General features: G+C 35.4%; 1 protein-coding gene across 1 annotated transcript in view; it reads right to left on the reverse strand.

Annotated features, from left to right (window-relative positions):
* Positions 1–13,398, reverse strand: part of SEMA3E (semaphorin 3E) — a 133,438-nt gene that overhangs the window by 27,048 nt on the left and 92,992 nt on the right. Inside the window, exons 5-7 of the mRNA XM_027639928.1 lie at positions 8,852–8,945; positions 1,732–1,851; positions 1,268–1,410 (exon numbers count right to left, since the gene is read on the reverse strand). Of these exons, the coding sequence (XP_027495729.1) occupies positions 1,268–1,410; positions 1,732–1,851; positions 8,852–8,945 (357 nt within the window). The remainder of the gene's footprint in view (positions 1–1,267; positions 1,411–1,731; positions 1,852–8,851; positions 8,946–13,398) is intronic.

A 13,398-nucleotide genomic window follows, 5' to 3' on the forward strand; every position in this document is an offset into this window, starting at 1 on the left:
ATCAGCCTTACAGTGGTCAGTTATTAGAAGAGCAATGCACTCAAAATTCATCAGTTGTTCAGAGAGAACCAATTATGGGCAGCTTGATTTGGGGGATCGTATGTTAACTGTGCTTCTCTTCAGCAACTACCCAATATTTCCATGTGTGTGGGGCCAGGGATCCAAAAAGAGATGCCACCAACACCCCAGGAGCATGGCCTGAGTGGGAAATGGATAATCAGGCAGGGCAGTGGAGGGAAGAAAAGTCTTTCCTCATGACTTTTCTGGTAAAACTTAAGTCTACCTGTGATAATAATTTGCCGGACACTTTGATCATTCTTTCTAGTTTCCTATCTGCACAACTTTTCTTAGTTACTAAGAGGAATGAGAGATGAAATGAAAAATGAAATTAATTGGCTGCTATTTGTAAAGCACTCTAGAGGTTTTTGGCGTTGCACCCTTCCTATCATTCTTGCATCAGAGGTTTTCAAAATTTATGGAAACACAGGTGTCCCTGTTCATGCCAGGGGGGTTGGAACTGGCTGATTTTTAAGGTCCCTTCCAACCCAAATCATTCTATGAAGAGTTGAATTTGGAGATTGTAAAGTCCAACTGTCCTACTCAAAGTAAGTTACTTTGAACAAGTTGTTCAGTAAATTGCTCCGGCCTGTGTCCAGTCAGGATTTAGACGTCTGCAAGGATTGAGGCTCTGGGCAACCTGTCTCAATGCTCAACCATCCTGTCAGGAAAAAAATGTTTTCTTACATTCTAATGTAATTTAATGTGTTTCAATCTGTCCCCATTGCCTCTTGTCCTATCCAACTGTCTGAAAGGAAAGCTACTGACCCTGCACAACCTCAATTCAGTCCTCACTGACAGAATAGGAAAGCAAGAGGGAATATCAGAGAGGACTGGTGGCTGGGCTACTTCTGTCACCTGGAATGTGAAGGGACATTATTTTATGTCAGCTGTGAGAGCTGCAAGAGCCCTTGGACCTACAGCCAGTCTGAAGGATAATAGAGCCCTGATCTGAACTGAGAATGTGGATGGTAAGAGAGTCCTGTGGGCAACTGCAGTTAGTTACCATCTTTCTCAGCTAAACTGAACTTCAAACACAGATTTTGGATGACTTGTGAATGTTATCATGCTTGAGGGTGAGTAGATGTAAGGTTTTCATTCAGACCATCATACCATAACTAACAGATACCATGTTTACCTGGGGGAGAAGGACCAAAAAAAGAATATGCTTCCTTTTTCGTTTAGCTGGGAGTCAGAGAAAGGATCTTACCGCACATACACGTCCCACTCTGGTATATATGGCATGAGTGTTTGTCTCAACCTCTAAAGCTTTTTCAGTAAAGAAGAAATACACTTTGTTATCATCATGGTCTTCATTGTCAGGAATCATGTAGGAGCCAACAAATTTTGGTTCTTTAAAAGAAAACAGAGATGAATTGAGTTCAAGTTATTAAAACGTTCTCTTATTTTTTCAGTCCTTAAAATCAACTGGCAGTAACCAAAAAATAAAATTAAAAAACAGAGATTTGTCAATCACAGAGTTACCTAAGGGCAACCAGGTGATAGAAATAGGGTGTTCATGAACAATTTCATGGAAAAAATCCATAGTTTAATTAAATTCACCTCCAAATGGATATACATATTCACAAATATTATTTTTTTAATTTGTGGTTATACAGAAATTGTCTAGTCATCTGAAACACCTACGGTTCTTCCTTCTTCTGCTTCCCATACCTTTCAAAAGGCGCTCATTGTCAGGTTCAGTTCGGAGATGGGCCATGCGATTCATGGTGCGAAACAGGGCAGCATCTCTTCCCCAGTAGTCACTGTAGAGACCAGCAAAAAGTTCACCACCTGCAGACCATACATGAAAAAAAAAACCACAATGAAACAACTTGGTAATGTTCTAAATACTAATTTTATTGCATGTGATAGGTGCCACATTATAAACGTGGCTCATTAATATTTTATAAGGTAAGAAGGTGAGCTGGTATTATATATATAGTCTGACAAGCACATGGACATTGTTCCTACTAGCAGTGCAATATTTACAATTGGAGTAGCATGAGGACAGGAATTTAAAATTCATGAGTCTTGGTCTTATTTTCAAAACTGACTTAACAGGATAGATTCACAGAGAGAACGTGAGGGCATTAAATTAACATCTATCCACATCTGCCACAATAACATCCGACACATCAGGCACCTAAGTTCAAAAATCTCACTGTGGGCCAGTTAGTACCTGGCTCTAGGGACACCAACCTTTTGTTGGCACCTAAGTTTCATCAGTGCAAAGATTTTGACCAGTGATTTGCTGCTGAGCAGTTCCAGATGTGCCCTGGTCTTGTTAATGAGAGGAAACAAATTGCCTGGTTGAAGAACTGGAAGGGACGTGGTGGGTTTGTGAGGAGACGTAACAGGAGCCAGAAAGTGGGATGAAAGTGTAACAAGTTTTCAGAGAAAGCAATGCTTAGGATAAGAAGAGTGTTAGCTACACCAAACTACTGATTTGGTTACAGCTGAAGGCTAAACCATCCCTGAATCCACAGACTAGAACTCAAACATAACTGAGCACAGTTATGAGATTTGGCTTTGTGCAAAAGATGGCGGAAAAAAAGTCATACTGAAAATACTGGAGGGCTGGATGCGGTTATCTCCCCAGCTGGAGAGATAAGAAGCAGCACCTGCTACCTTAGAAGTGATTTCTATAAACAAGAACATATTTTATTAGGCTGAGGGGATTTTTCCAGTCAGCCTACTGGAGCTGTTCCACTTCCCCTGAAATAACTACAGTTTGGGAATAATTTGCTGGCCAAGGTGCTTCAGTGTTCAGCAGACAGAGAAAAAGGAACTATTTTTCTCTGCTACAGCAATAACTTGCTTTCATATCATTAAAATATTCATCACAGTAGGGACAGGACCTCAGATTTCATCCTTTCTGCACAACTGGTGATGAATATTTCCTGAAAAATTTATGGAAACAGAAACTGTATATAGGTAAAATTGGATTATATACGTTTAAAAATCCAGCCATCTAAAATTGTGATACTGGACATTTTACCTACTAAAATACCAACAATAATTATACCTTTTATTTATGTATGGACACTATTCCCCTTAGCTGACCAAGAATTAACAATAACATATTTCATATCATTGTGGACTTAGAATTTTTTTAGGGCCATTTTAAGAAGCGGGCAGCTATTGTCACTAGGTGGCATCCTTACGTTAGAAAATAACCCAGCAGGAATTAAACTGCACAAAGAGAGGGAAATAAATTATTTCCAGTTCGAGACTAATCTGAGTAGAGGTTTCAGTGACACAGCTTCCTTCCCACTAATCAAAATAAACATGGCTGATCCATCCTAATAACCTTTGCTAGCATTTATAAAGGTTTACAGCAAAAAGAAAGAATTTTGCTTTTTGGTCCCCCTCAAAGTGTGCATTTTGTTTCTAAGAGATACATATAAATTGAATGGTGCCATAAGTACTAATAATTATTCTGAAAAGTTAAGTTTGGTAACTGGGGCTGGTTTAGACACCTCTGCTGATCTGGAGATGAGCATACTTTTGCTTTAGGCTTCATTATATACTGAATGGATATTGCCCTGTAAAATACATGGACGTGATTTTGTGTAAAATATTGGCAAACAAAATAAAAAGTATAAATTATAACATCTGTAGAAGTTAAGGTTACCCAAAACTAATAGGGAGATTTATTTTTTAAACAGCACAGATCTGCTTAAACCACAGAATTTACCAGTGTCTATAAAGTGTTCCAAACAATCTGCACAACCCTAATTAAAGAGTTACATTAGTCATAAATCCCCCTTTAAGAATTCTGTTGGAAAAATATATCAGACTGGCTGGTATTCTTTTTAATTTTGGTGATGTGTAATGCAAAACAGGATGTTTTATCCTTTCAACACTGAAGTGAATCCTGGAAAATGCATCAGCGCAGGATAAATGATTCATCACATATTGCCAGTGATCAGGATTGACATCTGTAAGTCCAGATGTTCAGAAACTTGGATATGAAGTCTATTCCTTCTGTTTGACAAAGGTATAAAATGTTGGTATACATAACCAATCTGCTGGCATGGTAATCTTCCACATAATGAGGAAGTTATGACTGATTGTATCTGTGAGATCCTGAGGGGAGAATATGGAAGTTCCAGTCCTGGATGGATATTTTTCCATGAAAGATATTGTACACATACATAAATTAATTCTGATCTTTATCCTGAATGGTTACTAAGCTAAATACAAGACAAGTATCAAGTGTGAGCAGACAGGTCACTTCGCCCAAGGACAGCAATGGGACAGAACTGACAAGTGTGACTATTAAATATCTCAGCACAATAACATAATTCTGAGATTTTTTTTCACTTTTAACACTAAGAGGATCTTCCCTTGTCCTTTCCAACAGTGTTTTACTTATCCTTTAAATCCAAGTTACAAATTTTGAACGGAATTAGGTTTTTACAGGTGCTGACCAATTCCAGATTCAGTGACAACCTAAGACTGATGTTTGAAAAGTCCTGCAAGATTTCTACTCTTTTCTTCTCCATTGAAAATCTGCTATCAACTCACTCCTGTCTTTCTTGGAGGGCTTTCCACTGCTGCACATCACACTGATTAATCTTTACCTTTTAGTAAAAATCAGCAGAGTAACTTCACAGACCTTCACTACTCTTCCCCTCTTCCATCTAACCTCAGCTTCATGCATGCATGACAAATTAATTGCTAAAATTTAAGTTTTAGCACAGCCTGGTTAATCATGCTAAAACAAGAATAGAAACTTTCTTGTTTCCTTATTTAAGCAAACAAAAAAAAACTCCCATGGACCTCAAATACCAGTTTTAGCTCAAGTGATACATGCATGCATTTTACCTAACATTCTCTTCAAACAAACAAATATGTCAAAATTAATTTGGAACCATTTAAAATAACTTTTATTTTTGCCCTTTTCTCAGGGCAAAATATTAACAAAATCAAATATAAAATTTTTCTTCTAAACCCTTCAGAATTCCTAGAGGATAACCTTTAAAGTAAAATAGATTGAAGCATGTGATTTAATTGAAATAAAATAATATATACAAAAGATTTCTATAAATGGGCTTCTTCCACCTTAAAGGTGAGTTTCCTTCATTCGTTATTGGCATTTTTTGTGTACCTATTTTCAGTCGAAAGGTAATGCAAACACAAGCTATTATTCATCAGTAGTTATTTTTGTGTAAAATGGAAAATTCATGTTATGAATAAAGGATTAGAACATAATGAGTAGAACCTTTCATGTATTTCTTTGACAGTCAGTTATTACTCATATGACAAACAAAATCAGAACACTAATTCACATTTTAGCAAGTGATACTTCTCACAGTAGGAGAACAGCAAACTCAAAAGAAATTACCCATTGCTTAGCTGGTAAACTTCCTCTGTATATTGGTATTTTCTGTCTGTCACTCAAGTATTCTGTCTTTTGAGAGAAAATGTAGAGTAAAAGACACAAATACCTAAAACTATTTTAAAAGTAAAAGCAGAAAATATTATCAGAATGGATTCCATGCATATTAACATATTCAGATGTAGTTGAGGTTTTTCACCACTTGTTCATGATATATTGCAGGTAACAAAACATGGACTTAAACTAATTTCTCAACTTTCAAGAGCTAGTGTGGTCTAAGTTAATGAGTGTGCATGATCTGATATCAAAAATAGTTTTGGCTATTGAAAGCAGATGGTAGAGTTCATTATGAATAGAAGTCCAAAGGTTTAATAATCCTTTTAACTAAACATAGACATTTTATTCAGCTGGTTTACCATCCAATAGCTATTCTTTTTCCTGATACTGACAATAAATTGTTAAAAGTTAATCGTTCATAAATTGAGGAATTCATCACAAGCTATTTTACCACCAGGTCAGATAATCTACAACAAAACTTGCAACAGCACAGATACTTAGTTTTAAAGCCAAGTCACGAACTGTTGTTTTCTTGAAGTGGGTATTTTAAGTGTTGTGTTGAAATACATGAAGAGATGCAGAAGAAGGGATTGTCTTTCTTCCTAAATTAATCCAACTAAATCTGATTCTAATTAGTTATGTTGCAAATGATCTTTCAAGATCAAGAGTTTAAAAGCTTTTAAACTTTTATCAGAGGTATGAAAAGTTTAATTGTTAGCCTAATCCTCATTGTTAGACAATGACCATGTTGGTGTAGGCTGTGTTAATGCGAGTGGCAGAGGTGGGAGCAAGTTTTGAATAGTTTCCTTAGGAAGAAGAGGATGCTGTGTTGTGAAAGCCTTGGCTAACAGGTTTGCATAAAACCTTTTAAGGGACACCCACACTGGCTGAACCTACATGGGAGAGTGGAGACAACTCTGGGGTGCAGCCTCCAAGGGCACCCTGACTTTGTACCAGGAGTGTGGATTCCACTTTCTGAGAAAACTGGAGTGCATGAAGAAAAATTGAACTTCCAAGCACTGGAAGACCAATCCTGGAGGGTGGAAGCAGTAGTTGTCTTCTCCTGTCATGGGGTCATGGTCATCATGAGCTGTGATCAGGGCATGGTTGAATAAAGGAGTACACTTGGCATTAGAAGTCTGTCTCATTTTCAAATTTCAGTTAAAAGATTCTTAATATTCACAGTGTTTACATCTATGTCTTCTACTCTTTTCAACTGACTGCCTAAAGAGACAAAGAACATATATCCTGGAGTCTAAGGAGCAGAATTAATTTTGTTTATTCTGTAAACTGTGTGTCTATGGTTAGCACAAGTTGGTAGAATAAAGTAGAACACATGGAAATTCAAAGTTCATTAAGATATTTTTCCTAAGTGTTGGAAGTGTTTAACTGCAATAGTTAAAAATAGAAAAATATAAATAAAATAATAAACTCTTTGAAGAATTCCATTATGCTTTTAAAATATCATTGCATGATCACTTGAAATTATAGAATTCCCAATGTTTGCCTGGAAAAACAGCCTCTGAATACCTTCCTCAGGTCATATTAGTCTTGATGAAGGGGTGAAAGTTAGTCTGTTTTTTAGTGCTGTATCAGTGATCTGATAAAAATATTATTTCCTCCTCTTAATCTTGTCACATTATAGAATTAACTAGCTTTGTAAGATTGATTTTATGTCTTTGCCAGTGGATGCTCAAGACTCTGCTCAGTATTTATCAGGGAAGGGCTTATTTAATGAATTTCTTCTTCAGATAAAAATATGAGGATCCATAGGACCTCCCATAATTCAGGCAAATTCTTGAAGTGCTCAGTGGGACAATCTGGCTTCCATTTAAGCAAATAAAATTCATATTGATCTCACAGTAGGAACATGATCGAGTTAATTTATTTACTTAGTTCTTTTTGAGGAAAGGTTGGACTTCAAGATTAGACCATGAGGTTTCAGGCCTACAGCAAATTCTGTTGGATGAGTCTTTGTTCCCAGGCTCAGCTAAGATTGGAATCTTTCAAAAACTGTAGAAACAATTTAGGAGTCAGGGTGGGATAAAAGCATAACAATCTGTGCTTCATGGATTTTGGAAGGTCAGTCAAATAACAGCAGTTTTTTCTGATTCTTGCATGACTTCTTAACCCACTAACTCTTAAGAATTAGAGCTCTTTTTTTTTGTTTTTGTTTTTTTTTTTGTTTTTTTTAAATGGCAGTAAAGAATATTTTGATAAATTACTGCATTTGAAAGATTTTGCATTACTCCTGAAGATTCTTCTTCTGATTAATTTATTAATGCAAAGGAGCAAATAAATCTGGCATGTAAAAGTATACCTGTCACTCATGACCAATACTTCCCTTCCACCAAGGGTGAACCATATCACTGTAGTCAATGATCAGAAACTTTATCTGCCTGATTTTAAAATGCAAAGCCAAATGTAAATATCAAAAGGGCCCTAAAATCCTCTAGTTTTTTTATCCTTGAAAAGTAGAAAATTTATTTAATCTTTTGCCTCTTTCTTCTAGCTCTTTCTTTTAATGAATATTCTTTTTGAATTCTCAGGTTTTATTTGTGTTTTCTAAAACCAGAACTCATCATTGTGTTACTCCCTAACTGCATCTAGCTTTTGCTCTTTACCTGCTATTTCAGGCTATCTTTAGTCAATGTACTATAATACTACTAAGAATGCCTTTGCTTGATCTCACAACATGTTTTCAAGAAAACATTATATAGGAAAAAAGATATGGTTTGTTATATCGCAACTTCAAAGATCCCAGTCCTACAGTGATATACTCACCAGCAAGGCACAGAGGAGCACTATCTCAACACAGCTTCCTGGCACTGCAGGACATACTGAATTCTATTTTTATACTTTGAGTATAAGATCAACACTTCTAATATTGAATCACCACTTTGGGAGAGTTTTGTTAGAAGACGACATTGAAAACAAATCTATTTTGTCTCAAAGGTGGTAATTTATGTAAACAATGAATTCTTCATATAATCACAGTTAAATTCAAATTTTTACAAGATGCTTGTAGCTCAGATTCTCAGTAGATGAAAAATAGTAAATTTTGTGTATTTGTCTCAGCAGTGTAAATGTCTAAACTAGGCATATTGTTTTACTTTTAAGGAAAGCAGGAAATTATTAATTCCAAAATTACACAACAATCAATTACTTTCAGGATGGCACATGTCATTCAACATCTCATTTCACTGAGATACCCTTTCTGCAGTTAATAGTACCTGTAATGTAATATTAATGTGGGCAGCACCATGAGGATTAAGTCTGACATATGGAAGGTTGCAAATGGAAGACTGACAACACTTCAGAGTGCTGAAGAAAGAGACTCAGAATGACAGATTGACAGGACCGTGAAGCTTGTGACATAAAGATCATTACCAATTAAGATGGAGGTGAAGGAAGAACTGGGGTCAAAAGGGCACCTGCCTCGTCCTCTCTCAAATTTGTGCGATTCCAGTTGAAACAGATGATCCTTAAAAAAAAAAAAAAAAGAATCACAAAGAACACTGTGAACCCCACAGGCAAAGAAACAAGTCCTGAGAGAAAAGCTTTAACTTGGTTATACCTTTGTAATGGATTGACTTCATTAGGGAGAAAACACAATTATGGTTGCTTACTGATGTACTAGCAAAAAAATCTCTGGGTTTCTACAAATCACCATTGTGTGTGCACTGCCCAAAAAGAACCTGAAAAATATGCACTAGAATTACACTTATTTCATTTCTGTGGGAGTAGGGAGGGAAGTTTCTTCTATCTGTTCTTCAGATTATCTAAACATTAAATAGATATCTAGCCATGGAATGTGTTTTCCCCCTTGAAGCATTTTTTTCCCAGTAGTTGTTAAATATATCATACTATGTTATCTTCTCTTCATAGCTTTGAGATGTTTATAGATCTTCTCCACAGAAGTATGTTTAGGAATGAATCTCCAGTCATGGTTTTCAGAGCACTGTGATTTTTGCAGTGGATTTAACAGAATATCAGTATAAAAAAATATTGGCAGCTTGATTAAATTTGTCTGTATAAGGCTGTAAAGACTGAGAAAGAATTTATAATTTAAATTCTCATTTGCAATGCTATACTTGTCTCAGTTTTCACAAAAAAGTCCGCTAATTTCTGATTAAAATATCAAGTGAGAGCAAAATATTTTTAATTTAGATATTACCAAAACACCATACCACAAAATACAGGGATAGGGGAGAATAGAAGGGCAAATAAAGTATGAAAGCTTGATAAAAAATACACCACACAGCCATCAAATGTGTGACTACCAAATATTTCAATAGTTTAGCAGTTCCAGTTCTGTGTAACAGTTTTACTCAAAAGTCTACTGAAATGCAGAATATATTAATATACTGGATAAATGCAACCTACCAGTGTATTAAACTAAATCTCAAGTTCACATTGATCATATATGAGGCAAATATTTTGTGAGGCATAAAATCACATGCAACAGGAACCCAAATTCCCCAGTATTTTAAGGAGGAACTGCCTGGAGCTCTCCCTTACAGCAAACATTTTCAAAGAGGTCCAAGAGACTTTTTAATCATAAATATCAGGTTTTATTAGACCTAATTTTTCCAGTATTTATTAGAATAACTCAATACTCACACAGAATAAAGCTCGATATATCTAGACCAGACAAAATAATCTCCTGGTATTCTTCATTTGAGTATATATGGTCCATTCAGTCCTTATGTCATTATAGCAAGGGATTTTTTTCTGATATTGGTTACATTCATGTATTTTTGGGGGGTTGTAGTATATGCTGTGTCAGTTCCTAGAAAGTGTTGGTTTTGAGAGGTACAGAAACCTGATTATGTGTCTGCTCTCTGCAATGCTGTATTCTTCACTCTCCTTCAGATCACTCACCTGTATCCTCCCATCCTACTCTACAACTTAAAAATCTTCCCAAGCAAGTGCAATTGCCCTAAAACCTAAAAAAAAATATTCCCCTCAGGTAGCTCCACTCATGACAATTATATTGTCATGAAAAAGAAAAAAAAAAAAAAGCCCAGCATAAAAAGACAGGGAACAAGGAAGTAGAAGGTGGAAAACTGAAAAGATACTAAGAAATAATATTTTAAAAGGTCAGAAGGACAGAAAGAAAAAAAGATATAGGAAAAGTGGGAAAGTTGTAGAGCTCTTAGTTCCTTCTAATTGATAAATAATTTAATATTTCTGTGCATTTCATCTAAAACAGTTAATCTTGGATTTGTCACCAGACCATCCACTTCAAAGCAGTATTCACATCTTAATACCCAGTCAGACAAGCTGATGTACCTGTCTTCCATTCCCAGCTGTCTAATAATACATGTAATTTCGATGGATGTTCTGGTAAAAAAGTAAGATTCCTATTAGTTAGAGAGTTTCTGTAAAAAAATGGGATGCAATTTAGAACGCAGTTCTGAAGAAAAAAGGACATCTGTTTTATGTCTATTTGCAGTGGAAAAAGTCACCCTACAATTAAAAAAAAAAAAATAGAGAAAAGGAAGGAAAAATACCATACAAATTTTAAGTAACGTTCCTAAAACTCATGAGGTAACAAGGTGTTCTTACTCTCATCTCTCCAGAAGCCCTTGTGTTGGCCTAACCCTTGCACAGCAGTTAAAACTGATGTAGCAGAAAATAACCATCCTGAGTGGAGACTGGGGGTGCAGGAATATTGGTTTCTGCTGCATCAGCAGCAACTGCACATCAGTAGTAACTATTGCCCGTCTGCTGTTGGGTAAATGTCAAACAATGAAGAAATATTTCTCTCTGTGTGGAAATCTCAGTCCCATTCCGTACTTTTCAAACATCACATACCATGTATTTTTCAAAACTAAATACCATAACATTTTGAGTGAACAATGGATAAAAAAAGAATAAGATGAACTCAGGAGGGGAAAGAAAAACTTCCTGAAACCATGTAAAGGAAGTTGGGAGTCATAATGACATAACATTTGATGTCAAGGAAATATTTATAAAAACAGTCTGATGTTATTTATTCTTTAATTGGGTATTAAAATTATTCATGTAAAAGATTCACTTTGGGGTTTTCAGTTAAACTATTTGTCAATGAATCAGTAATCACCAGTAATCAATAAAGATGTAGAAGTGGAGAGACAAACTGAGAGTTAAAAGTAGTCTTAATGCTTTCTGCTTAATTTTCCTCACATTAAAATAAAAATAGATGTCTCTAGGAAAGGAAGAAGTAATAAATTTAAAACTGCTTGCAGAAAAAAAAAACACAGGTAAAGTGATCAGCTGTGGGGATAAAATTGTTTTGAAACCATACTTGAAGAAGTTGTAATATCCACACTTTCTGGTTTATAGTGTATGGGTCACATTTTGTCCTGCATAGGGAATAGAAACTGGATTTTGTTCTGTAGGAGAAGACATGATCCCACCAGAGTGTCATAAACTACACTTCATAACTAACTAATGTAGTTCATAACTACTAATGTAGTTAACCATTTCCCTGAGAATCAGATTTAAATCAATGGTAAAGACAAGCCCATCTCTAACGATCGTTACATGAATGTGTTTAAAACAGCTAAAGATATGGTTGTGGAATGAAAATGTTAAGCAACATGTGTAGTATCCTTTCATTATCTACATTTTAAAAGTTGAAATTTATGAAAAAAACACTGTAGCTTAAACACATAATCTAATGTTAACACTGAAAGTAGAAAAAAACTTGGATTTCAGTGCAATTTGGTGGAATTTTTCAGTGGAGCTCACCAGTTTTGATATAAAGCAGGATGTGTTTTTCATAAATGTTTGCAGATGCATGTAACTGAAAAGTCACTGAAAATGTAAGCAATGGCTCCTTCAAGAGAGATTTTCCACCTTCACCTTTTAAGACAACATACCAAATATTCCATGGTTGCAATAAGTTATTCCCATCACTGGAACAAGTAACTGAAGTTCAGGTGTTGGATGTGTCAGCTTACATGGGATGCCAGTTTAAACGAAACAAGCGTTACACATTAATAATCAGCTTTGAAGGCTAATTCCTTAATTCCAACCCTCCTTGCAGTCTGTGACATTGGAATCCCTTGAGAAATGTCAGAATAAAACTGACAGTTTCCTCACAGATTATACAGCACATCAATTCAACATCACAATTTATTTTATGGGCATTTTTCAGTGATTATGGTTAAAACTATGGAAAAGCACATATGGAGGGTTGGGAGTGGAGTTACGTATTTCTGAATGTAGCTTGGGAAAAGAAATGGGGTTCTGGGTTTGATTTATGACACAGTGACTCAGGAAACATAATACACTTTCAACTATTATTAAAATAATAATGCTCTTTTAAAAGAAATAGAAGATATTTCCAATACATCAAGCATTTTTCCATTAACTGGGTATGAATTGATAATTTTAGACAATGAAGAATAATGTAGGCTATAAACAATAGTGAGAGGAAAGGTCAATCAGAGACATTAAAATTTAAAGACTGAATTTAACTTTTGTTGCAGAAAATTGCTTTCACTTATGCCAAGTACTGCTTTGCCCTGGTTCAAGACAACACTTATGCATGTGATTAATTTAAAACATATGCTTGCTTCCATTCCTATCCATCAAAGTACTTAAGCCTATTCTCAACATTAATACAATGACTGTATCTTTTCCCTAAACCAGGGACTTAAAAATGCAGAGGGTTTAGTTGTGTTTTCCTAGAATATTATTTTTATGAGAGAAAAAGAATTTGATTTTTTAAGGGTTTGTGTTTGGGGTTGTTTTTTTTTTCACTTAAAATTTTTATTATTTTTTAAGTAACAAGAAGTAAAATATACTGGCATTTTTTTAAAGGAGATTGAAACCATTTCATAACCTTTAATTGCATCCTAAACTGTGTATGCATGTGCTCCAACAGTACCACCACTCTGCTCTCCAGGAGACTTGTGCATTTTTGTGGTTGGTACTGTTTTCTG

This window comes from Corapipo altera, unplaced genomic scaffold (assembly GCF_003945725.1).
Source record: "Corapipo altera isolate COAL_440 unplaced genomic scaffold, ASM394572v1 1b, whole genome shotgun sequence".
Taxonomy (NCBI): domain Eukaryota; kingdom Metazoa; phylum Chordata; class Aves; order Passeriformes; family Pipridae; genus Corapipo; species Corapipo altera.